Source organism: Perca fluviatilis, chromosome 17 (assembly GCF_010015445.1).
Source record: "Perca fluviatilis chromosome 17, GENO_Pfluv_1.0, whole genome shotgun sequence".
Taxonomy (NCBI): domain Eukaryota; kingdom Metazoa; phylum Chordata; class Actinopteri; order Perciformes; family Percidae; genus Perca; species Perca fluviatilis.
Window position 1 is genome coordinate 8,589,517 of NC_053128.1, and position 27,909 is coordinate 8,617,425.

The following is a 27,909-nucleotide window of genomic DNA, read 5'->3' on the forward strand; positions in this document are numbered from 1 at the left end:
GCCTTTTGAATGGGAGCGCTAGGGGCACTTTTATGCTACCCTCAAAATAGCTATTTTTAAAACACTAAGAAGGCTCAACACAACATTAAACTTTGCTCCAAGTATCACCAGGGGCTCTATACCTTAACGAAAGCATTGACAACATTGTTTGTGTACCCAGAGTTTACTAAAAAGAAAGGTTTTCAACAACTCACCGCAGCTGTTGTTGTTTCCGGATGCTACCACCTCTGCTACCGCAGTCAAAATGAGTCGATATCCGAATGTGAATGAATAGACTCCATATGAGGCTCCTTTTTCAACTACAAGGTCAATATTGTTTTTCAATAACGACAAAAGAAATAATCTGTGCATTTATATGGAACTAAGCTTTAGGAGCTTTCCATCTTTACTCTCCTCCCTGTTACATTGCATTTGGATATTGCTTGTTTTTGACTGATAAAATGGCTGCGGCGGAAACAACAAGAGCTGCGGTGAGTTGTTGAAAACCTTTTTTTAGTAAACTCTGGGTACACAAACAATGTTGTCAATGCTTTCGTTAAGGTATAGAGCTCCTGGTGATACTTGGAGCAAAGTTTAATGTTGTGTTGAGCCTTCTTAGTGTTGTAAAAATAGCTATTTTGAGGGTAGCATAAAAGTGCCACTAGCGCTCCCATTCAAAAGGCCATTTCACCAAAAAACGAAAATACGGTAAATCTTAAAAGTGCCGATTCCGTCCTAAATATGCTTTTAAACGAAAGTTTGACTCGGGTATATTCACAAAAAGACCCTAGGTTGCATTTTGGCGAGAGTTACACTTTAAAGATGCATGTTGCGGCCGTACAGAAAAATGTGAGCTAACATATTAATAACAACGCATAGTGTCTGCCCATCTTTAGACCCACAGACAACATGGATCAACAACACAATTATAAGTTACTTAAGACAAAATTTAAGTTTTTACAGAACAATGTTGCAAAACTGTACTGTAGGTTACAGTTTATAGAGTTGTAGCTTTCAAAAATGACCTCCAGCAAACTTTGAACCGCTGTCAGTAAAGAACTATGAAGACATATAATGAAGGTCCTTGTAACTGCAACGCCACTCGCTCAACACCCTGTTTTTGTCTCCAGCTGTGAAATGAACAGAGATGAACACAGCCTGCAGGAACGTGATTTTTCTCACACCGTTATCTGGGAGGGGGGCCCCCTCTCCCTCTCCCGCGGCCTCGGCCCGGTCCAGCACCAGGCATTGCTCCAGGTCCTCTGGGCCCGGGCGGCCGGCTCACCGGCCCTCGAGCGTTGGGGTTGGGCGACGCCAGAGTCACATCTTTCTGCAGGTTAATACCTTTGCCGGCCGACCCGGGCTTGGTCTTAGTTGGCTTAGCTTCCGGCTCTGGTGTCTTTTCTGTTTTAGACAGGGACAGGGATAAATCAGCTGAGTATCTAGATTTCCTGCCGTACACTAGTTTTGAATTCACAACCTTAAAAATACTTTAATGAATGCGAAACATAGTGTTTGATATCCAGAAGGAATTGTACTTTTTAGGTGGAAAAACCTTGGATTATAATAGATACACATAACTACAGTACTTCTCAGAATTCATTTCAAAAACTTCACTATATATAAAAACAAACAAATGAAAAATATATATTCTAGAGACCTTTAGTAGCATTTCTTTGATATAGCTGCATAGGACAACCAGCTGTGCAGGAGTTTACTGACCAGGCTCTGGAGGAGCAGGGGGCATGAGGGATCGGTTTGGCAGCAGGTCCTCCAGGTCTTTCATGACCTGGTTGGTGCTGTCCGTGTTGTTCCTCCGGTTCTTCTCTTCATCCCGAGCCTGGAGAGACAGACAGACAGACAGACAGACAGACAGACAGACAGACAGACAGAGGTGGACAGAAAAATGTGGGTTAAAACAAGAGATTCAGAGACATTCAGGAAGAGAAAGAAAATAATTAGGAGCCACAGAACTGTGGTGTTAAATGTGTTAAGTTAAATATATGTCAAGAAGGTGTTTAAAGGATGACAATATTCTATATTTTTCTTATTGTTAACAAGTTCCACGAAAAGACCAAAACAATGTGTGTCCATCTCTGGTGTTGACTTTGGGTCAAATTGACCCGTTTTCAATTTTTGTTTTATATCAGAAAATATGGGACGTAGAAATAAGTGCTGAAAATGTGTAGAAGAAAAATTTTACAATTTAAAACGTTGGAAAAAGCATCAAAAGGTGACGGGAAGACAACACAAGGGTTAATTCCCCATTCTTTACTTACCATCTGCATCTTCTTCTTCAGCTCCATGTTGGAGTTTTGATAGGCCTCCGACACCGAGTTCAGATAGTAGATGGCCAGTCTGTAAAGGAGAAATGACGGGACTTGGTGTATTTTCAGTGGCTGCGAGGACACACGCTCTAGTACTAGGGCTGCAGCTAGCGTTTATTTTCATTGTCAATTAATATGTTTATTATTTTCTCGATTTATCGATTAGTTGTTTGGTCTATAAAATGTCAGATAATTGGGAAAAATGTCAATCAGTGTTTCCCAAAAGCCCAACATGACGTCCTCAAATGTCTTGTTTTGTCCACAACGCAAAGATATTCAGTTTACTGTCACAGAGGAGAGAAGAAACTGGAAAATATTCACATTTAACAAGCTGGAATTACAGAATATGTTCTTTTTTTCATAAAAGAAAATCACTCAAACCAATTACTGTAATCAATTATCAAAATAGTTGGTGATTAATTTAATAGTTGACAACTAATCGATTAAGCGATTAATCTTTGCTGCTCTATCTAAAACAATTTATTTCTGTAATCACACACTTGCATGTGTGTGTGTGTGTGCGTGCGTGCAAGTGCGTGCAAGTGCGTGTCTCGTCTACACTCACACCATGAGCAGTACAGCTGGTATGATGAGGCCGGGGTTGGCTGCGTAGCTGAAAATGGTTCCAAGGAAGGCTGGCAGGTCCAGGTCGATCGTCTCCATGATCACATCAAACATCTTCTGCTTCCCACTGCAAACATCAGCATGGTCAATATGTGTGTGTGTGTGTGTGTGTGTGTGTGTGTGTGTGTGTGTGTGTGTGTGTGTGTGTGTGTATTTGCACATGCTCATTTCTAACCAGTGTTGGGGAGCAACTAGTTACAAGTAACGGAAGTACGTCATTTCATTAAAAAACAGGTAACTAATCTATCACAGTTACTGGGAAAAATATGTAATTAAATTACAGTTACTTATGAAAATGTTCATGATTACATTGAGGGATACATCTGAATAGTTTCTGAAAAAAGCTAGGCGGTATGTTGACTAATATTCATTTTGGTGCTTTGCATGTTTTTCATGTCCACAATGCCTTTTGCCATTTGCAGCCACGGCCGTTTGGTGAAGTTTGATGCTCTTCTGATGCTTTCCACTGGTTCTCCTGTTTGAGTTTGCGGCGCCACTGGTCTTGACAGTTAAATTGCCTCTCAAGCTCTCATTACAAATTTAGAAAATTAATCAAAAAGTTATTAAATGTAATATAACTTTGGGAAAGAGACTTCAGATACAGTATTAGGGGACCACTAAGGCCTATATAAAAGCATCCAAAAAGCAGCATTTCATAGGACCTTTAAACTTTTTGAGTGTTATTTATTTATGATAAATATGCTTTTCCAATGTTTTAAACACAGATATGGAGATAATATTGGTCCAAAATTATGTGAAAAAGAGACAAAGAACTACCACAAAAGGACAAACGGACTACAAAAGAGTTGAAAAATAACAGAGACCCTAAACAACCCCAAAGAAAACCAAAATGACCAAAAACAGAGACGCAACACAACTACAAGGAGACGCAAAAAGCCACCAATTTATGGGAAAATTGAAATAAGTAACATTTTCTTGAGAAAGGACTTAACCAAATACCAAATACGCGCACCTAAGTCTTCCACAAAGCTAGGGTAAACACTGAGTATGACTTCAATGTGCGGTTACCTGAAGGGGCCGCAGTCAAACGAAGGCGGCAGGGTCATGATGGTGTAGACGACAGGTAACAGACTGAGGAAGAGGATGAGGAGCAGCAGGCCCATGTAGAAGTTGTTGGACTTGGAGGCTTTGAAGACCCTCTCGTGGGGGACGTTGGTGGCCATTACAGCCCAACACTGGTAGTACATGGAGCTGAGGAGGCGAAGCACGTTGATGCCGACCAGCCCAGGAGCATAAAACGCACCCATCCTGAAAAAACACCACAACACGACATCACGTCATGTGATCAGATGATGTGTAACACATTTTTCAATATGAAAGTTGTTTTTTTGGGGGGCATTTTTGCCTTTAACTGATAGGACAGTTGTAGACAGGACCTTGGGGAGAGAGAGGGGGAAGACATGCAGCAAAGGGCCACAGGTCGGAATCAAACCCTGGGCCGCTGCGGTAAGGACTGAGCCTTGTTACATGGAGCGCACGCTTTACCAGGTGAGCTACCAGGGCTCCCCAATATGAAAGCTTTTTAGTTATGTTTAATTGATCACAGTGCCTTTAAAAGCATTTAAAAATGTCAAATACTATTTGTCGATAGAAATGTGTCCAATATCAACACATTTAGGGTGCTTTCACATCTGAGCAGTTTGGTCTGTTTTGACCGAAACCCTGGAGCGTTTCGTGGGATAGTCCTGTTTGTTTGGGGTGGTGTGAAAGCTCATTAGAACTCTGGTGCGCTTGAAAACGGGCGTGTCAGCTGCTTCTTAGTGGTCTAGAGTTCCGTTCACTTTAGGTGAGAACACAATCTTAAATATAGGAAGTGAACCAAAAAAACAGTGCATTTACTAGCCTGCAATTTCATTGTCCAATCGACCAGCAACCGTTTCTGCGTGACATTTTTTACAGTGTTTGGTGCGATTTGACAAAGTGCAGTGTGAACGCAAACCGAATGTATGAAAACTGCAAACAATGTTGTAACTTTACTCCCGAATCGCACAGTCTACAGAACTGTAGGTGTGACCCATAGGCTTAAATGATTCCCTTCATAAAATAGTTTTGTCAATAGTGTGCGTGATAAAACTGCTAAGGTTATTAGCAATCACAAACTGTGTAAGTGATCGCTATGAAAACACATATTGCAGGTTAACAACGTGGTTTATATCATTGCTATTATTTCCTACACCAAGGAGATCAAGTTTTCAGTTTGGTTTGGTTGTTTGTTAGCAGGATAACGGAAAAACGTCTGGCTTGATTTTTGTAAAACTTTCTGGGAGGGTGTAGCATGGTCTAAGGAAGAACACATTACATTTGACGGAAAACTGCGTAGTCCGAGAAGTGTCTATAAAAGGGTTTTTATCATTGTCACTCATCAGTTGCTCATCTAGGCTACTGTACCACCTTGACTACTTCTCCTGTCCGTATGGTGCATCCAGCATTTGCTGGTTTCATCCACTGTTGCACGCCAAAAAAACGTGGCACTATGTGACACCTTTGATGTGTGTTACACCTGATACACATATATTTGTTAGATATTTTGTTAAACAAAACAAAAATGGTTACTGTTTATTATCCATTTGAAGGTCCTATTAAGATCCTAAAATTAAAATACAAAAGAATGCCAAGAATCACACCTTGAAAGTGTTGGGCAGTAAATACATTATTATAGGCCAACGTTTGAGACACCCTGAGACATAATTTAACACAACACACACAGACACTCATGCACACACAGAAAAAACACACTGTAACCTGAGCATGTGCAGTATATGTGTAAAAATAAAGTTTGTACCAGATCATCCCTTGATTGAAGACCAATCCAAGTACATTACCACTGATGTCAAACTCTCCATATGACGGCTGAAAGGGAACAGAGATATGATTTACTTAAACGTATTCAACATAACAGTTAAAGGGACTGTACTTGAAATACCGGAAAAAGTGGGCTGGGATTGGCTCCACCCGGCTCTTACAGACCAATTTTTTTTTTTAAACCAATCACAATCGTTCTGGTCAGCGCTAAGCCCCAGATGCAACTACAGAGCCCTCCCCAAATAAATGGCGGAGTTAGTAGAAGGAGAGGGAGATTTCAGGCTTTATCCCAATACTGTGCATCGGGTAAGCCACTTCAGTAAAAGCAAAACTCAACACTAAAATGTATTATTTTTGTTCATGAACATGAAGTAAACTGTCTGTCATTGGGGAAAAAGAAACACTGACTGTGTTGTATGTAACAGTGTGTAAATCCTGATCCGTTACATTAAATTCACTTTCTTCTTCATTTCATCGGTGCGGTGCGGTGCCTGTCACATCTGTCTGCGCGGCACGCATGTCAGATCACTCCTTCTCCGTGGCTGGCTGCATCTACACTTTCCCTGTCCCCCTCCCTACACTAGAAAACAACAAAAGGGGGAAAGAGCATGCACGTGTGTTATTCTTTGGCTCTAACTCGGTTTTATTCTAATTTTCACGACAAACGGGACAGGATTCAAGAACTGCTTGTAATTCGGGACTATCCCAAATGTTTTTGGATGTCTTTTCACCTTTAGTCTCGCATCGCCAGACCTTTCTCCACAGCGCTGTGAAGGAAGGTCTGGCTAGTCCACATAACATTCTGGGATGGGAGAAAAACGTGCTCTGGTTTATTGGCATTTCTTTAAACCAATCTTGGGCGCCGGACAGAGCCACGATGCCTCTGCAAAATAGCAGGAACTTGTTTTGGTGGAACATGTGTACGTTCAAAAGTAGTTTTAGTCGTGCAACAGAAAACTCAGATTGGACAGATAGTCTAGCTAGCTGTCTGGATTTACCCTGCAGAGGTCTGAGGAGCAGTTAACCATAGTCCTCAGAAATCCACCGGAGGTTAAAATTACAACACAAAGAAAGAGGAAGGTATCGGACATCCGGCTGAAAAAAAGAGGGACATCTGGCGGAATTTTCGGTGGCAATGGACCAATCCCAGAAGTGCAACGTCGTGGATGTAGACTAGGTCACCCTAAACCAAAGTGTTTGACAAAATGAAATTTTGACCTGTGAGAAAAGCACAGGTGTAAATAATAAAAGTAAAGATGGCTGAATTCCAGTTCGCTGCTTCAGTTTCAAGGCCCTGGTACTGTCATGGCTTACTGGGACACTTGAGTAGAACTTAGTCATCAAAAGTAACACCTGTGCTTTTCTTACTCTGACAAGTTAAAATGTAAAATGTAAATGTAAAATGAAATGTGCGCTGTGAAAAAGAACATTGCTGCATGGACACCGTTGTCTCACAATGCATACTGTACAGACAACAGTGCACACAGAAATGGAGTTCCCTACTTACTATGACTCACCCTAAATAAACCATTGAAATTAAAATGCTTCAGCAGTCAGACTCACAAATCCAGCCTCCAGGTCCCAGCACCAGCAGTAGTTGAGGAAGCGAACGATGACAGCTCGAGCAAAGTCACCGATCAGGATGGTCAGGTAGGACACCTGGATGTCCGACACCGTCAGCTTCACAAACTCCTAGAAGAACACAAAGTCAGGAAAGTGAAATGTCTTTAAAAGCTTTCATCTCACACAGTTTTCAGAACATTTGGCAGAAATATAAGATATATAAGACTATAAGATGGGACATCGCTTCCAAATTAAAACGACAGACTCCAAGACATCAATGAATCCTAACATTCAAGTGATAAGATTTTAATCTTTAACAGGAAGTTGGAGAATTACTCAGCATAGATGGTGGGCTTTTTTTTAGCTGTCAGAAACTTTTAAAAACTTTTTATTTGAACTTTTAGTTACTATAAGTTATCAGATGATACTTGAGAAAAGTGAGAAAAGCTTGAGAAAAGTGCAAAAACAAGATGAATCTAAAATGCATGATATACAAAATGGGTCAAATTACTGGACTAAATTGCAGTATGTTTTTGCAAATATTCCTCATATAGCATCAGCAGAGAAGCTTACTAACAAAATGACATATGACACGACACTATTTATGGTGCTTTTCCATTACATGGTACCTGCTCGACCTGTCTCGACTCTACTCGACTCTACTCGACTCTACTCGCCTCGACGCGCTGTGCGTCTGTTTTCCATTGCAGATTTTAGTACCGCCTCAGCGTGGCTGGTCGTCATAGCGACTGCCGTGGGCGTGGCTTAGTAGAGTTGCTTTAATGGCTTTTCCCCGACTCATTTCCTGGTTCTCCGTCTCCGTAAACAACATGATATCAAAGAGATAGTTAACATTTACTGCTCCAGATTTCCCACCGTGGTCAGAAAGAACAGGGGAGACACTTTGTTTCTCTCACATATATATGACTCTAGAGTCGCTACTCGCTGCGGAGATAATCGCCGTCACTCTTTCACTTCTCCCTCGATCACCAGCTCCCCACACACACACATCACACATGCACACACCAGCGCACAAGTATAAACATCAGGCCACTTGTATGCTACGGAGAAAGCTCTGCGTGGAGCCTCCGGCAGCAAAAAAACACCGCTGGCTAAACTATTTAAAAATGCCGTCTCTCGCTAGCAATGCAGTGATCAGTGACGATTCTTACCGACCAGTCAGCAGCCTGCAGGTTTTCACGTCACCTTTTCAGCTCGCCTCAGCTCGCTTGGAACCTCGACTGAGGTGGTACTAAAAAAAGTTAAATCTGTTAGCAGGTACCAGGTACTTTTTTTCGTAATGGAAAACCAAAAAAGGCGAGTAGAGTCGAGGCGAGTCGAGCAGGTACCATGTAATGGAAAAGCGCCATTAGAAATACTTGTGGCTTGTGTTTCGGTGTCATATTTTATTTTCATTACTATGCCGACGGCGGTCTCCCAGCAGGGTCCTCGGATGACATCAGCAGGGTTCATGGGGGGTGGGATGGCACTACTGTCGTTGACCAGCCGCGTGTAGTTAGCGTAGTACTCCTTCATGGCCCAAATGGTGGCGTTCTTAATGGACTCCTCTTCTTCCAGCTATGAGGCACAGATTGAATTAGTCAACGGTGACACAAGTTAGTATTCAGCATATTGAAAAATAGGGATAGGCCCATTATCGGGCCATTTTTTGGCAGTTTGCAGATTGTCTGTATCTGTGTTTTATTTGATAACCAATAAAGTTAATTAATTAAAAAGTGCGCTCTTTTGGCTCGGCTACAGCTCTATGTCTGTCCCTATGCTTCGGTTCCACTCTCCACTGAGTCTGACTTAATGCCCCGCCCACAATCTGACTATCTTTGACTGGGTGTTATGTTGAAAGCTTCTAATTTATTGAATAATTGTATTTCAAGCATTCAAACTAAGTTGTGTATTGGATTTTCTAACAGCCCAAAATTTTGATTTTGATTTAAAGATTTTAATTTTCACTGTATATGTATATCGGTTCCAAATATTGGTTATTGGTTTTATTAACTACTAATAATCGGTATCAGTCCTGAAAAACCAGTATCGGTCGATCTCTACTGAAAAACATCCAAAGTGATTTTATGAATGTGAAGAGGAAGATTGCTATCTAAGATTATTTTTATGAGTTTACTCCACATGTTATTATATTCAATGTGTTTAACATGTCTTTATAGGAAAAAACGCATTTAATGTTGTTTGGTATACAAGCTACATTTTATATTACGTTTTAATTACGATTCATCGATTGATTGATCGTATTATGTTTTTAAGTTATTTTATTTCATTTTTCATTTTATATTTCAGAGATTCCATCCGCGTACCACTTAGAGGGAACTGGCGTACCACCAGTGGTATGTGTACCAGAGTTTAAGAACCAGTGCACTAGAGCAGAGATCTTCAACAGGGGGTCCGGGACCCCTAGGGGGTCCTCAGAGTTACTGCAGGGGGGCTACCAAATTATTGTTAATCTTTTGAAAGTAAAACAATAATAATTATAATGTCTTAACATGAATCCAACATTAGGCTTATTTGTGGAGAAAAAAAACAATACATGCATTTTGCTCTGGACCAATAAAGTACATATTGACCGACTGACATTTCCATCCTTAGATCCAGTGCCTGAATTAGGTCAAAAAAGGTGCCAGATTACATGATTATTGCATGTGTCTTGGATATTTCTATATTCATACGTATATGTTGAAGGGGTGACCCCGTATAGTCGACTATTCGACGATTCGATCTAAGGAGCCTGAATCGACTGCTAATCGTCGCAGTGTCTGAACATCTGGTTATGAAACAAAGGATCATTCCATTTGGCTTCATGGGGGAGATGAATGTCTGATTTTACATAGAATTGCTTGGTATTTTCCAATAAGTCATGATATATAGCCTATTTTGGTATGAATATCAGTCTATTAAAAATACTGTTAATAAGAATCGGAAGTAAGGGTACTCATGTGGACAAAAATCAGATGTGCCGGTACTCAGTACTGACCCTTTTCAGAATCAGAATCAGAATCAGAAAAGGTTTTTTTCCCACAATAAGTACACTTATGTGGAATTTGCCCTGGTGAAAGGTGCATAAATAAACAAACAAACAAACACATATTAAACGTTAATATAAATTTACGACAAAAAAAGACAAAACAACGAGCACCAAATCACCGAAGCGCCTGCTGTTGGCGCCATCTTGGTATTTCAGGCACTGCTTAGATCTGAATAGTAATACCAGCAGGAAGGCAGAAATTAGGCACTTTTGCATGCACGTTTATATGCAAGTTAAAAGACCAATATTATTTATATATTAATATTTAAAAATAGTTGATGGGTTTCTGTTAAGTTATCATCATCAAGGGCATCTGGGAAATGTGGTCCCAGCTGGTCAGTTTAGAATGAGAGAACACACACACACACACACACACACACAGACACACTGCTGCCATACCTTGGAGTTGACCTCATCGAACAGGGCGAACAGAAAGGTGTAGAGGTTTCCCAGGAAGAGGGCGAAGATGCGCCCGAGCTGCCACTTGAGGGCGATTCGAGGATGGTAGTCCTCCAGCTCAGCGATGGTCTCAAACAGAGGAGGACACACCAGACCCAGCAGAGACATGATGATTTCCAACTGTCCAAAACATAGACACAGCATTATCAGCATCATTGTCAGAATCGGACCGCTTTCATTCAGAGGCGTCTGAGCATCATTACCTCATTCTTCTCGTACCAGCTGAGGTCCGTCCTGTTGGCAAACTCCTGAGACCTCTTCACCACGAAGTAGATGAGGTATCCGCTGCCGCCCAGGCTGCAGATGATCATGACGTTAGCCAGGACTCGGAGGAACCTCCGCAGGTGAATGTTTTCGTCCTTCTGGTTCTCCTGCTCGTCCACGATGGACTCCTGTTGGTGTCAAAACAGGAACAGGAAGTCAGTAGAGAATAGCATTAGCGGTGTAGTAGTCTCGCATTGCCAGAACTTCCTCCCCAGCGCTGCGAAGGAGGGTGTGGCTAGTCCACACAACATTCTGGGATGGGAGAAAAACTGGCTCTTGGCTTCTTTTTCTCAAAAGTCTTGAATCTCTTCGGCTGACATTACTGTCCTTTAGAGGCTGTGCCGGGTTCCGTTTTACAGCTGGAGCAACATATTGGTATCATGAAACTAGACGACCTAAGTCATTGATATTATGCTAGCTTGTCCGGAAGGGGGCTAAATAACTCCAAACTTAGGCAAAATGTTGGCGAGGGAATAACTGGCATAGCCATTTTTAAAGGGGTCCCTCTGACCTCAAGATATCTGAATGAAAATGGGTTCTATGGGTAACCACGAGTCTCCCCTTTACAGCAGGGCTCAACAATAAGGATTTAAAACAATATAAAAACCCACTGGCATGTTTGGGCCAGTGGGTTTTGGGCCAGTCATGACAACCAAATATAAACAACAGCGCGAGTAGCGCAGTTTCTCCTCAGGCAGAGTGACAAACAGCGACGAAAGCCGCAACGTCTGATTGACCATGAAAACTGTGCTCCCACGGGTCCTGTGAAATATGACAGCTAGAGTAGATTGGAAAATAATGCTATAAGCACTGAACTAGATGAATTTACTGTTCATCAGACCCCAGATGAGACAAGAAGCTAACATTAGCGAACGCTGCGGTCCCTCTGACTCCGAGATGTTGTATTCAATTAAGGTTACTGTTTAAAGTGTTTTCCAGGTTAGTGGGGAAGCATACCGCTCAAAACCAACATGAGAAACCTGTTAACGTCCCCTCAGCATTTTGTTTGTTGCTAAACTGTATGCAAAATGAGCAGTGACGTTAAATCACCTGTTTCACGCAACGTTTTAAGGTACCGTCTATATGCTGGATTTTTCCTTAGCGCTGGTTAGCCAGTAATTAGGCCCGCTGACAGCAACGTAATTGTTCTTATTTTGGCACAAGGTTTAGTAATGACAGTAGTAGTGGTCATAGTCAGTGAAAATGTGATCTGAGATGCACATTGTAAATGTATCTGGAATAACGTTAGTCCATTAGCCCTGTGTGATATCTGTCAAGCTGAAAGGACTTACAGTAGTAAAACCGATTTTATGTTGGTCTAAAGACTGAAATAGAACTCTTTCTTACTGCTATTTTTTATTACTGTTGCCTATCTGCGGTGTAGTAGTAGTAGTAGAATTGAGGGTACCTAAAATGTATGCAATCAAAGAAATTACTGATAGAAATCACTGTCTCTAGTAAGTTAATTATTGCAATTAGATTTGATAGTTTTTTTAAATAATAGCCAACACTCTCAGTATGAACCTAAATTCATGTGTTTATACATTGTAAATTAAGATCAATTATAACTGTTGAGTTTTTGTCATGATTTGATAGCCACTAATAAAAAAACAATGCGTAAAAGGGCCATTAAAAATTGACTTAGGGCAAGCACATTTTTTTTCACTTGCCCAACCGGGGAAAAACCTTAACGTTGAACCCTGTACAGACATGCACACTTTATGATAATACCATTCAGTCTTGAAGCAAGAGCCATGCAGTTATTTTTGCCTATTCTAAAATGGTGTATTTGAATATTTCTGCATACTGGGGTCCTTAAACAGTCTTGGAGTTGAATACATTAGGTATGGGGTATTCATGTGTGATGATGTTAGTCTGTCTAATAGCCATTTTATTGTTGTGAGACCTTTTTTTCAAATATTTTTTGGGATTCTCTTATCAAATGGTTTTAAAAATAGTGCGAAGAGATAAATGGCGTAGCGTGCCCCTAGGTTTGGGCTGAGCCCAGAAAGTTTTCAACATCTGGCTCTGCCCCTAAACTACAGGTGTACTGAAAAATACACTACACATTCATATATGTTTCTTGTAAAATGGTTGCCATTGGTTACCTTGAAGCTGGTGGTGATGGAGGCGTATTTGTTGTCAGCGGTCTCTGAGTTGCCTATGAGGTAATCCCAGCTGGTGAACATCTTCCAGGCAAACGTGAACTCTCCTTCGTCTCCGTCTCCACCGCCGACATCAGCGTTCTTGGCCATTCTGAAAAAAACAAAACTTCGTAATGGGCAAGTAGGCAGACACGCCTGTACGTTATTAAGTAAGTAAGTAAGTAAGTAAAGTTTCTTACTAGAGCACATTTAAACACAGCTTAAGCTGACCAAAGTGCTGTATATAAGTACACTGAAATGTAAAAATAAATTTGCATCACTAACTGTAAAATAAATAAAAACAAATTTCATGTTTTGTCACTGGTTAAAACCCAAAATGTTAACACGCATTCCAAACTCTTACACTATAAATAGCTGACTAGACAGTACATCACTCCAGCCAAACTGCGCCACTTTAAAGTGGAACTATGCAGTTTTTTTTAGCTTAATTTACCTTAACTGAACAGCTTCGGAGTCATTGGAATGGTTATATGACTTTTCTAGGGTTGAATGGTGGTCGTCTCGCTCCCCCCTAGCGCCTGTGAGCGGAAAAAACACCCTTGCAACTTTGGGCCAGCGGGTCGCCGGCCTCAGTGTCAGGAAGTATCGCGTGATATCTGGTCTTGCGATGTAACGAATTGTTTCATTGCACTGCACACATACGCCCCGATTCAGGAACTGGCTAGCTATAAGAACATGGTAGCGATGGAGTTTTTCACACTATCTGAGCCGGCAAAAAAGAAGCAGAAAGCTAGGAAAGCATTGTCGGAGGAATAGAGAAAGAGGAAACGGTAGACTGACCGAGCGAGGAGTCAGACACAAGTAAACATAGGAGCTGCCAAGTATCTATTCTGAAGCTGTAGGGGGAGCTCTATAGAGAAACCTGCCAGCAAAAAGCGAATAAATGGTCAAAACTGCATAGCGTCCCTTTAACCCCAATATTCCCGATACATCAAATGTAACCACCAGAAGGGGTCACTGCTTCATCGCATGTGGGGCTGTCTACAGGTTGCCCACTTCTGGAGAAAGGTACTAAACCTTGTTGGTCGTATTATTGGCAAAGTAGTGCCTCTTGATCCAAATTGTTAAGGATACATATCCTTAACATTTACCCTGTCAATTTGGTGCTCTCAAATGATAAAAAATCCTTACTGAGTGTTTGCCTTTTAGAGGCTAAGAGGTGTATTGCTAGATCTTGAAAAAAGCCCACTGTCTGTGGAGTCTCTGAATGGTTGAACGGAATGACTTCCTTTCTGGCACTGGAAAGGATAAGTTATTTACTAAAAACAGGCTTGACAGGTTTTTGATGATTTGTGACATTTTTTGTATAACTTCCTGAAGAATGAAAACATACAAATTGATGTAGGAACTGTTGGACTGATCTGATGCTTTTACTTGGCTGTTTATTTATTTATTTTGTATATTTTATTTATTATTATTGTATTACTTATTTTGATGTACTCCTGTGCAATATTATTAATGGTATTTCTTCCTGTTATTGTCATTATTATTATTCCTTTATTCTATAGGGTAGATGCACTGTTTCTGTGCTGCGTTTGCACTTTGTAGGTGCTATCTTTGTTCCATGTCTTGTTGTGCATGTCAATATTGTACAAAAACAAACAAAACAACAATAAATATAAGTTTGAAAAAAAAAAGAAGTCATGTTTTTTTCACATTTTCAAACTTAACCTTAAATCATATCAAAATAAAATCTAAATTTCCCAAATTTAATTAATTCAAATGACCAAATGAAAACTAGAGCTTAATGATTTTTCCCGCGGCAGTATAAAGGTACTCAGGGCTAGCTGAAGCAGCCTGGCTGAGACAGTAAGAACGAATGAAAAGCAACCATCCTGTACGAGACTCACGTGCGGATCACGACCATCAGGCTGTAGCCGAAGGTGCCGATCCCCACCATGAGGTAGGACAGAGGCAGCCGGAACTTCAGCAAGCCGATGGTCCTCTGGTTGTTGTAATAGCCGTAGAACAGGACTGAATATTTGCAGTAGCCCTAAGAAAAGGAGAGGCGCTATCATTATTTACTTTTTGCCTTTGTTTTTTTTCCCAATCTTGTCTTCCTTTAGTGTCTGGTTTCTGTTGTGCTGTAGTAGTAGTAGTAGAGGTAGTAGTAGTAGTAGTAGTAGTAGTAGTAGTAGTAGAGCTGCCAATTTAGCCAGGATGCTCTCAAAAAGGAGGTTCACATCTTTGGGTAATTAAAGGTCAAATACACATAAAAAAGTGTGTTTTTATTACAAGAAGAACTTAAATTCTTTGACTGTTGTGGTTGAAAAATTAAACTTTCTTCTGTATTGTACATCTATAAAAATGTATGAGGGTCAAAAAAGTCACATCAAGAGGCTGGAATCTCTTTATGGTGTCTATATGTTCACAAAATGTAATGCTTGTTTCATTTTGATATGTTCACATTTGCTAACTTTTTCTTTAAAGCTAAAAGAAGGCCAGATGGACTATTTCATTAGTATTTACTTTGATTTCTAGCATTATGATTACAAATGCATAATGCTTAGTGAGTAATCTACGAATGTTCTTGTTGAAATCTGATTATATAAGTTATGTGAACTGATTTTCTTTGTAGAACTATTTTGAAAATGTTTGCGCTAAAGCCAATAAGGCTTGGGCATATTTATATCATCATATTTCAGACTCACGTTGAAATCCATGAGGACAGAGTAGTCCTGAGCGGTGTCCGCTTCTGCCCTAGGTACAGTCTTCCTGGGAATGGAGCCGTAGGGAAGGCCCATCAGAACCTGGGAAATAAGTAGTAACATTTGATTTCACGAATGGAAATTCAAAGCAGATTGGAATAATTTACCTGTTGAAATAAGATCAATTTCAATATTTGGCATATTTAAGAATGTCTTCTCACTTTAAGATGGGACTGTCATTGTTATCAATGAAGCCGTCATTCCCTATATCTAATGTTCATACCCGATTGAAGTTGGTGATCGACTCACACTCCGTTTATTTATCATTGGCCATTTTGGCCACCTAGTGGTTGTAATGTTTTACTGAATTTGTTTAGTTTTTTTGCCTGTTGTATGAACGTTGTCATAGCCACTGATAATTGCATTTCTATATTTATTTCTATTTTTTTAATTATGATTTTATTTTCCCCCGTCACTCTGTTGTTATGTAATGATTGTGATATATGTTGGGACCCCCTCGAAAACGAAATGATAGGTTAGACCGGGCAAGCTTCTCTCCTGCGGCTGTCACCCTACTGAACTCTAGCTCTGCATCCCGGTGACAACCAACCAACCAACTAAGCCCCTAAGTTCTGTTTCTGCACTACAACAGTACTGTTACCACACTGCACATAGCTGTACATATCTGTCTATATAGTTCATACTGAATATCCATATTTATTCAGTTTTTCTTATAATATATTCTGTTAATACACTGCATATATCTATATTATTCTTACTACTATTATAACGTTACTGCTACTACATTGCACATATCTGTACATGTTGTTCATACACTGTTCATATTACATAGCCATATTTATTCTGCTCTTATAAGGTATATGCTAATATACACATATTTATATTTAATTTATACTCTGAACCACCTTCTGTAAACCAACTGTACACTACTGTCTACACTGCACTATATTTCTTGTCCTGTCTACCCTTGAATATCACATTGCACTTTTCTGCTCTTTTTGCACTTCTGGTTGGACGCAAACTGCATTTCTCTTTGTACTTTGTACTCTGCAACAATGACAATAAAGTTGAACCTAATCTAATAGTTGTAAAATGTTCTATCCTTGGAGCTCTTTAAAGCCAGCGCGTTCAAAATGGGATACAAACTAGTTACATGTGTCTGCTGTTAAATGGTTATCTCTGCAACCTAAACAGAACACAATGAGTGAAATGTTACAATTTACCCCATAGTCCAGGTTAGCTGTACCCTGCCCTGGGGTGAAATGTAACATTATGATATAGGCCTACACTGGGGTGAAATGTAACATTATGATATAGGCCTACACTGGGGTGAAATGTAACATTATGATATACACTGGGGTGAAATGTAACATTATGATATAGGCCTACACTGGGGTGAAATGTAACATTATGATATACACTGGGGTGAAATGTAACATTATGATATAGGCCTACACTGGGGTGAAATGTAACATTATGATATAGGCAGAGGCGCGGGAAGTCATTTCCAGCAGGGGGTGCGGGGTGCTGGCGGGTGCGTAGAACAACTCTACCTCTGCTCCCCCTCCATGAAGTAGGCTACATACTGCTATGTACTGCACCAGCGAACTATATAGGCACTAAAACACATGCCAATCACTACTGGTCAAAGATTCCTTTGCACGCCCCGGTTTAAATCCGACCTGCGGCCCCTTTGCTGCGTGTCATTCCTTCTCTCTCTCCCCGTTCCTGTCTATACACTGTCACTATCGAATAAAAAATAATAAAAAGATGAATGACTAGTCCAGCTGAGCAGGCATCAAGTATGCCTTTCCAGTTCAATAAACCAAGTACTGCCATCTGACTCACACGTCACAAGACAGTGTTACAATTAATTAAATCATACCAAAGCGTTGTATGGTTCAAGACTATGGCGATATAGTACTCACTAAAAATCACCCAAGCAGAAAGCACAATAGTAATTCTGAAACGTGATTGACTGAAGATACAACAATGCCATCACACAACACAGCTGAGCGCAGGTTGTTAAATAACAGTCACTTAGTCAGCTGCAACTTCACAAACTGCAAAAGCCAACATATATACTGTACTTGACAACTAAGTCTCACACAGGCCTATAGCAGCATCACAAAATTATGATGCAATACGTCTGATATGCATGGCATTTCAATAAACTAAACAAAATATGTACATTATCTGGTCACACGGTCACAACAGATTATATTAACCTACTCAATTTACAGATAGCATAATAGCTCTTACCTTTAGAAGTTCTAATTTCTTGTCTTTTTCTTTGCAAAGTCGCAGATCAAATCCTCAAAGTCCAGCTCCCTCAGCAGCTCGCTAAACCCTACTACAGATGCGTTGCTGTGTGTTGGTAGAACTTCACAGGCAACGCAACAAATGTCTCCGGTGGACAGTGATATAGAATCCACTCCCGTGGTACCGTTTCGCCGTTGTGAAGGTGTCGGGTCAGTGCCTCGTTAGTGAGAGAGCGGGTCTTTCTACCGCCAGCCTCGTCCCCCCTCCGAGATGCTTGACATTTAGCCGCCGATTCTGAAAGGCTAATATCCCTCTGGGTATAACTTCCTCCCGGACGGTCTCTGTAATCGGTCCCCGTAGTGCAGGGTCTTCAGAGATGATGGTACCTGAGGTGCTATTACCTTGTTCTGTAATGCTGATGACCGGCCTCATCTCTGTCTTTTTCCACAACAACTTTGCTAAAGTTAACGTTAGCCACCGTTAGCTGTGGCTGAGTGTAGCTGGTAGAAGGCAGCGATTCTTCCAAGCTAACGTTAGCTAGCTCCTCGACATCCTCCTCTTCGTCATTCCCAGCTCTTTATTCGCGGGACATTTTTTATAGCAGCCGCTTTCTCTCCCTTTTCCACACTTTCACTCGCTGATACAACCCAATCTGACCGGGGATCAGTTACAAATAATTCCACTCTTTCAATCTCAACTCGTTCTTAGAAAGCTGATCTTGGATCAGTGCGATGTAAACAACCTGCTCTATGCCCACCCACCTTTATCTTTAGCCAATCTACACAATGCATGCGGCCTTCTCCCAATCATTACATTAAACAACTTTTATTTTATTCTGATTGGATAATTATCACCATAATGATTAATGCCCATTGGGTAATACGGGCTTGATCGCAGTTTGCCAACAAGGGGTGCTGCCGCCAACAAGGGGTGCTGCCGCACCCCCAGCACCCCTACTTCCCGCGCCTATGGATATAGGCCTACACTGGGGTGAAATGTAACATTATGATATACACTGGGGTGAAATGTAACATCATGAAATTAGCATAATGACAAAAACTTAATATTGAAACTTTCATTCAACACTAAAATTGCTTCTTAACATAATATTTGTGTGTGTAGGTGTTGGGAGACACCCTTCGGTCCCTCTTTCTTTTCCAAGACTGAAATTTAAAGAAAAACAACATAAATACACAACCAAGATTTAACTTGCGGTAGGTTGTAACATTTTCAGACTCTTGTTACTACTAGCCAACTGACGCCACGAACTAGCTTAATTTACAGCTAGCTAACGGCTAAAACATTAGCACTAACAACCTGCATGAAAGATATCTACATAGACGCACAATAAACATGAATTAGGTTTGTTGAGTTTATCTACAAAGCTGGAAATGCTATCACAACCATAAATGAGATTTTTTTTAATTCTTTCTTACCTAAAAATTTGTTTTTTTCTTTCTAAAATGTGCAGTGTCGGTCCCAGAGTGGTGCTTCTTCACACGTCGTGTATTAAGGACTAAACAGAGCACGTTTAGAGTGAAGCAGGTGATTCAGACTGTTCCTGATTGGAGAAACTCTCCCCTACATCTTAAGGGATTTATCATAATAAACAAATTTGAAACTCTCCAGATAAGCTTTTCCTCCTCCTGCCATCAGGGCCTCAAGGCTCTGGAACAAATAACCTACATCTGAAAATAAAGGTGGCTGAGTCAGCGTTGTCTTTTGAATTTTAAATTGAAAAGCATTATACTGATTTTACTTGATTTATCTGTTTGTCGTATGCTGTTGTGTTGCTGGAATAATTTTTTTTTTTTTTATCAATTTTTGTTTGACATACATTAAATCTTTAACAGGATGCTTGAGAAAAGGTGGTGATTTCAGAAAAACTTTTAAAAACTATTTCAACCTTTGGTTACTTTAGTTACTTTGGTTTTTAGCATCAGGTGATACTGTAGCTTGAGAAAAGGCCAAGAATAGGATGAACCTAAAATGCATGATATACAAAACTGAGATTGCAGTGGTTTTCAAATTATTTCGCAAACAATCCTAATAGCATAACAGCAATGAAGCTTACTAGTAAGATGAGATCATTTTTATATAATGATGACAATCATTTAGAAATACTTTGTGTCATATAAAAAGTTGTAATGCATGAATGGAAATTCCAATATCACTCTCGAGGTAAGCTTTCCCTCCTGCCATCTGGGCCCCAAAGCTCTGGAACAACCTGCCCCATAAAATAAAGCTCGCTGAGTCAGCGTCCTCTTTTGAATTTCTTCTTAAAACTTTTGAATTGAAAAGCATATCCTGATTTTACTTGATTTCTATTTATTTTTTTATTTATTTTTTGACTTTCATTCATTATAGTGTTTTAACCAGACCTACATTAGGCCAATGCGGCGAGACAAAGGAAGAACTTGCTTCGACACGTGGTCTGGTTTGTCAATAACTCAATGTCCATACTGTAAAGAGCAATTTTTTTTTGGCATTTTAGGCCTTTATTTGTGTAGGACAGCTTAGACTTGAAAGGAGAGAGAGACGGGGAATGACATGCAGCAAAGGGCCGCAGACCGGAGTCTAACCCGCAGCCGATGTGTTGAGGAGTAAACCTCTACATATGGGTGCCCGCTTCTACCAGGTGAGCTAACCGGGCACCCCGATGTCCATACTTTAAATATCTTTCACCCATTTATTTTTAATGGCGATGCATGCTCACCGTAGCACAGGTATATTTTAGTTTGTCCATTTCATTTCAGGTAGGTTTCATTCTGCTTTCCAACTAAACACTAATAACACAATACCACTCACAAGCCACTAACATGGTGAAAAGCTGTGTGCTTTCCCCTTTGCCGCACACCTGTGTACCTCTGGCTGTTGATTACTTACAGTATATGCTTCCTGGTGATCAAACATACAACTGCATATGCATTAATGCCACCAACATGGTATATGAACAAACCAAAAAGTAAAGTTACATAATGGCTCCAACAATAGTAATAGAATAATAATTAATAGATGATCTTTCACACTATATGTTTAATGCTTTGCTATATGCCATCTCCTTTTATTCCAGCTTGTGCATTCAGAAACATGACTGCATCATCTCACCTCAGGGATGACCACCAGGCCAAAGGTGAAACCAAAGAGGACCAGATTCATGCCGTACATCCAGCGCAGGAAGATGAAGTAAGATGCCACAGATGACCCAAAGTGACCTGAGGACATTGAGAAGGTTTTAAAGCTCAGCATCAGTCCACTGGGAGTCGCCGTTCAGCTGGTGAACACGGCTGTGTGCTAGGAACACAACTCACTTTCCACATCTTTGATCTTCCTCTCCCAGGGGATACAGGCGGTTCGGAAATTCTCGAAATCTCTCTGGAACTTGATCCATTTCTGGGTTGAAAAAAATAAATAAACGGTGAAGCGTTGAAAATGATAGATGGAAAACAGACACGAAAGCAAAAAGCAGAGATAAGATAGAAAGTTAGATTTTTGTGCCGAACCTTTGCCATCATCACTTTGTAGGCGTACCACTTCCTGCCCTTTCCTTTGCCCAGAGCTCCTTCAAACTTATCCACAAATTCTTGAGCCTCCCTTTAAAGAAACAAGGTCTCATGTGAGATAAATGTCCATTAAAATGATCTGGCTTTTTGTTTGTCCACATGGATTTACTTTGAGAGCCACAATAACAAAGTTTTCACAATAAGTGATGATTTCAAACCCAAATATTTAGCAAGTTTTGAGGTAGAGGAACATGGAACAGAGTTTTTCAAAGTACTGTCACGCGCTTCAAGTAAAATGCCTATGGTTTTGTTTCATGTTAAGGCTTGATATATGGCTCTGTGATTCTAGGCTGAGGTGAAGAACTTGAATCTCAAACAGGAAACCAGGACAGGCGTAGGAGCATACTTCAGGTGCACGAGCCTCCGCTTCATCCTCCACGGCTTGGTCCTGATGTTAGCGATCAGTTTCTTCTTCTCCTCCACCTCCTCCATCAGCCGGGCCATCTCTCCCTCTGACATGGACTCCTCCTCTTCAGATTCTGAGTCGGAATCAGAGGAACTGGAGAAGAAAAGATGGATGGACATGTAGAAGGGAAGGGAGGGAGGGGGTTTGTTGTAGCAAACACAATTGTGAAAGAATTACTGCTTTAGGCCAAACATTATTTATATGAAACAGAGAAAACAAGACTCTAGGAGACTGTACTGAGGCACAGCTTAGGTGCAGATGTTCCTCTGTTTGGTTTGCGAATAAAAGCGTTCGGCGAGTGTCCCGTTGCAGGTGATTTCACAGCAGTTTCACGAGGCTATGCTGATTATGTGAGAATCCGGTTTATACTGGGGGGGGGTACTATCTACAGGGGAAGACTCGAGTCGAACAGAGCCGTACCATACAGTGGAAACACGGCAAAAGTCGATTTATATACTGGGCACCATGGATAATCTGTACCAAATGTCATAGCAATCCATCCAATAGTTGTCAACCTTATGGTGGCGCTAGAGGAAAGGTCAGTAGGATTCATCCTCTGGTAACCATGAATGTCAACAGCCCGGTCTCATGGCAGTTCGTGCCAACACAGGACTTTCACCCCGGAGACCGTGGATCGCGTCCCGCGTGTGACGGTTCCTTTCCCCGTTCTTCTTTTCCTAACCACAACCGTCCCGTTGTTGTGGCGTTTCATTTCCCCGTTGTTGCGTGCCCCTGCGCCCAGGGATCACGTCCCGTGAGTGGCGGGCCGTCCCGTTGGTGTGGCCGGCGTGTGGTGTTTCGTTTCCCCGTTGTGTGCCCCTGCGACTGGGGATGCGCCCGAGGATCGCGTCCCACATGTGGCGGTCCGTCCTGTTGTTGTGGCCGGCGTGTGGCGCCTCATTTCCCCGTTGTTGCGTCCCCCAGAGCAGGTTTGAAAATCGTGACCTGTACACGTTCAAAATTTGTGGCGTATACACGAAATAAATGTCAGAATAGTGACCTGTACACTAATTAATAAATGAAAATAACGTGACTATTTCACGACCTGGCGTGAGACCGGGTTGATGTCAAACAAACAACAACATGTCATGGCAATCCATCCAATAGTTCTTGAGATATTTCATGCTACGTTTACACGTGGCCAGCTATTTTCATAAACGGGCATTTCAACTTCTCCGTTTTCAAAAATAACATTGTGCACAGCTGTCAGTTTTCAGAAAAGTGTTCGTTTACACGTGCCAGTGTATATATGCCATCAATGCAGTCAAGAGCATGCCAGACCTGTAGGTGGCAGTGTAACGAGAAGCTCAAGCCCACGTTAGCCAATCAGAATCCCGAAAATAGCAACAACAGCAACGAGTCACTTCCTCTTTCGCTCTCTCGGCTGCCTAAACCTCCGTTTGTCTCAGTTTACATGCAAACGTGCAAACGAAGATTTCAAAAATCTCCACTCTGGCCGGAGTTTTTAGAAAGACTCGGTTTCAGAGGCAAATTCTCCGTTTGCGTGCAAAGGAAGGGTACAAACGAAGGCAAATGTCTCCGTTTGTAAAAATAACCATGTACGTGTAAACAGGGTCTCAGTCTGGACCAAAGTGGTGGACAGACCGACCTACCAACCAACCAATACTGCATGCTTTTGGCATATCCATTACCTTTCTGCACGCACAACCCTCACACCAAAGATTTCAACTTTGTATATGGAAAACTACTGGCCCGATTCCCATGATTAATGCTGGGGATATTCATGTTCCCCAGAGGATGAGTCCTAATTGTTTTGGGTTATAGAGTTTACATTTTAGCACTGTTTCCACACCTGGTTAGCCTGGTCCTACTAGACTCTGGTACATTTCATTTGTCCAGAGAGTCTGGCCTCTCTCCATTGACAAGTGTTAACTTCCTTGAAGGCGGGTACTCTGTTGAAGTTTAAAACTATTGGATCTGCCCAGAGCGACTCTGGATCTGCCATAACCAATTGCTAACGTTTGGTCATGACATATGTCATGCGCATGTGCAACAAGAGGGGAGACCGACAAGGCTTATATTTAGCATTAGCATCGCTAGCGTTAGCCTGAGCCAACTCCTTCACCACTAACAGAGTGAGCTGGAAAATCTAACTTTTCCCGAACCCCCGTGGAGAGGAGGGCCACACAACATCATGGCCACCAACACAACTCAGCAAAGATTGTTGTTGCTCGGGCTTTAACTTCTGGATATTCGTCAGGTTTGCCACAACGGACCGAATGGCTTCGCTCACATCTTTCTCCGCCGCCATTACGGAACTACAACTCTAGCGCATGGCCTCAACATCATCGTTCTCAGCCACTCCCTCTGTTTGCTGATTGGGCCGCCAAAAATGTGGCTGGAGAAAACTGAAGACTATACCACAAACCCAGACCTAGTACTGAAATGAAAATTGAGCATAAGTACATAGGAGGGCGGAGCCAGGCTAACACCTGGTATGTTCGATATTGAATTTTAAATTGTCATATGTATTGGCAATTAGAATGTCCATTTAAGTAATTTGATCCTTGATTTAAATACAGGTGTTAAATAACTAAATTAGACAGATATCTTTATCTTCTCACCTGTCGTCCTTCTTCTTCTTTTTCTTCTTGTCCTTGTCATTGTCCTTGTCTTTCCCCTTGTCCTTCCCTTTGGCATCCCCCTTCTTACCCTTACTGTCCTCCTCCTCTTTCTTTCCTTTCTTCCCTCCTCCCTTCTTTCCCTTCTTTCCCTTGTCTACGTCGCTGTCCTCCTCATCACTGTCCTGACCTTTGCCTCCTTTCTTCTTATTGGCTGCTCCTTTCGGCTTCCTCTTTGGAGCCTCGTCCTCGCTCTCATCATCATCATCCCTACCGCCACGTTTCTTGGCGGGCTTCTTCTTGTTTGCTCCCCTGCGTCCCCTGGGCGCTTCATCCTCATCGTCTTCATCTTCGTCTTCGCTGGCTGGTTTTTTCCCGCGGCCTCTTCCCCTTGCACCTCCTCTTCCAGCTCCCTGCCTCCTGTTCGTTCTCTTCTTGGTAGCGCCGTCTACATTAAGACCAAGTCAAACACAAAATACTGCATTTGGTATTCTGGTTATTAGATCAGACAATATTTTGTTGACATGCTGTTTTATCCACTTACCATCACTGTCACTCAAATCCGCGTCAATCTCGATGTCAACTGAGGAAGGGCACACACACAAAAAACAGCACAATCAAAATGCTCAAAACACCAGCTCAACCAGACCATGAGGACGTCCATTTACAATGCCAACAAATATAATTCTGTTCTACAGTTAATGACCAAATTCAGTGCAAAAAAAAAGTCTTCCTTCAAATTATTAGTGGCGTGGCTCTGGGAATGGTAACGTCAGTCCATCACTTTGGTCCAGGCTGAAATATCTTAACTATTGGATATATTGCTATTGCTATTGGTACATTGTCAACAGAATGAACTGTAATTACTTTTCTGATCCTTTAATATTTTATCTCACGCTATGATCAAGTCAAAATTGTAACGAGTTCAATACTTTGCTGGATGACTAAGTACCTGCAAACATCATCAGCTTAAACTGCACTTTGTGTTTAGTGCTAATTAGCTAATGTTAGTGTAATGAACCGGAAACCTGATTCGTTCAGCCTGAAGGGCTATCCTTTCCCTAACTATTCAAGGTCAATGCCTAACCTTAACCATCTAACGTTACACATGTGCTTAGGACAAATCAGGTTTCTAGCAGCCACAGTGCTAATGAGCAAATATTAGCATGCTAACAAACTAATCTTGCTGATGCACTTTAGCGGTATTATTGTGAGCATGCAGACTTTTGCAGAAGTTTTTCAAATCTAGTAGTGCCATGGAGCTGTTTTGGATCCCCGTTTTGTTTACCGCACATTCGGGCAGTCGTGCATGCACCCAACCCCCCTGAAAGTACCTGTAACTAGCATTTAGTATCATCTTCTGAGCAGGTGCCCACATTTAGTTCCAGGAACTCAGCCCAACAGTGGGAAGTGTGCCAGGCTTTGAAGTCAATTTGACATAGCGGCCAAACAGTGGAATTACAACTTCTGTGTCAGTCACGTGATGCCCTCTGGCCCAAAAATACTTTTCCCCATAGACTTACATGGCAAAAGAGACGTCTCTAAATCAGTGTATACATTTTTTGGAGCGTCACAACCCCTGCAGTATGACTCGTTTCACTATCAGAATTTTAGATCCATTTGCTCTGATGACATTTGGAAAGTCTAGAAGAGTCGCACAATAAATCATTTAATCCCCATTGAAGTTAGCAGAGTGCTAAACCGGAAATAGCCGGCTCGGCCGGCGAAGGTCTGTAGTGCAGCAGGCGCATTACAGACCTTTGGCTGCACAGTGCGGAAGCAGCGGCGATCATCGGGGTCATTTTATCCGCGGATGTTGAACTTTTTTGGCTTCATGCGCCACTGAGCAACTCTCCTGGAATGAATGGGGCTCAGCCTCGAACACTGTATCCAGGATCTTTTTAATGCATCCATTTTGGAGACGAGTGGAAACAAACGAGGACTTGGGATGATGGATACATGTCATACTTAGTTAAGTTCCTGAGTGTGGAAAAGGGCCGTAAGTCCACGCCTCTGGCATTAAAGCATATAATGTTGCATAAAGTCTGTAGTCTACATCCACGACGTTTCACTTCCGGGATTGCTAGAGTGCCACTCTTTTCGGCCGGCTGTCCGTTACCTTTCGCTTCCTTTGTGCTGTAATTCTAACCTCCGGTGGATTTCTGAGGACTATGGTTAACTGCTCCTCAGATCTCTGCAGGGTAAATCCAGACAGCTAGCTAGACTATCTGTCCAATCTGAGTTTTCTGTTGCACGACTAAAACAACTTTTGAATGTACACGTGTTCCACCAAAACAAGTTCCTTCCCGAGGCTATTTAGCAGAGGCACCGTGGCTCTATCCAGCGCTTAGCACCGCCCGAGACGATTGTGATTGGTTTAAAGAAATGCCAATAAACCAGAGCACATTTTTCTCCCATCCCGGAATGTTGTGTGGACTAACCAGACCCTCCTTCCCGGTGCTGTGGAGGAAGGTCTGGCAAAAGTTTGTAATAGTAGTAAGTGCTTGTACATTTTTTTCCAACACAAATTATTCTTACAATTCTTTTTTGATACAAAATAAAAACAAATCTAAATAAACCAAAGGCCGCATAAAAAAAACTATTATGACATACAAAGAAAATGAATCCTTTAGTCCTTCAATGTTCAACTCACCATCATCTGTATCTCTTTTTCTCGGCATGATGAACAATAAAAAGTGTCTGTCCTCTGTGTCCTCTGCAGCATTCGCCCAGACTACCTCTCCCAGCAGGTTGGCTACCCTCTGCCTTGGCTTCCCACCAGCACCCAACTCAGGTAACTGTCAGTGCCGTCACTATGACGACTGCCGCATGTGACCCGCTCTCAACAGGTTTTTTTAAGATATGTGATATCAATTCTGGAAACCAAAGGTTATCCACTGTGCAAAAAGCAGAAAGCAGAAAGGCTGGGTTAATCTCCTGGGGGCTCGGCCATTTATTATTTAATTATGACTAAATAGTGGTGGTGATATACAGCTGGGGGTCACACTGCTAGATCATATCAGGCCCTTCACTCTTTAGAAGTGAAACAGCCTTCATTGTTCATTGTGGCTCTATTTAGCTAGGCTTGACTTTTGTGTCCTACTTTGTTTTTCCTTAATGGCCAAAGGACCGTATAATCTAATGTGCCCAGAGGCACTCTCACTCGTCTTG

At 41.6% G+C, this 27,909-nt stretch overlaps 1 protein-coding gene across 1 annotated transcript; it reads right to left on the minus strand.

Annotated features, from left to right (window-relative positions):
* Positions 1 to 752: 752 nt before the first annotated feature.
* tmc2a (transmembrane channel-like 2a) lies at positions 753 to 27,448 on the minus strand. Its single transcript, XM_039780772.1, has 20 exons — positions 27,392 to 27,448; positions 25,283 to 25,321; positions 24,742 to 25,186; positions 22,097 to 22,249; positions 21,691 to 21,781; positions 21,499 to 21,580; positions 21,296 to 21,402; positions 15,908 to 16,006; positions 15,107 to 15,249; positions 13,200 to 13,347; positions 11,031 to 11,219; positions 10,768 to 10,947; positions 8,736 to 8,894; positions 7,317 to 7,445; positions 5,734 to 5,801; positions 3,960 to 4,199; positions 2,872 to 2,997; positions 2,259 to 2,337; positions 1,702 to 1,819; positions 753 to 1,383 (listed from the first exon to the last, which is right to left on the minus strand). Exons 1-20 carry the CDS (start codon positions 27,417 to 27,419, stop codon positions 1,166 to 1,168), a joined length of 2,841 nt encoding a protein of 946 aa, XP_039636706.1. The 5' UTR covers positions 27,420 to 27,448; the 3' UTR covers positions 753 to 1,165.
* Between the last annotated feature and the right edge of the window lie 461 nt (positions 27,449 to 27,909).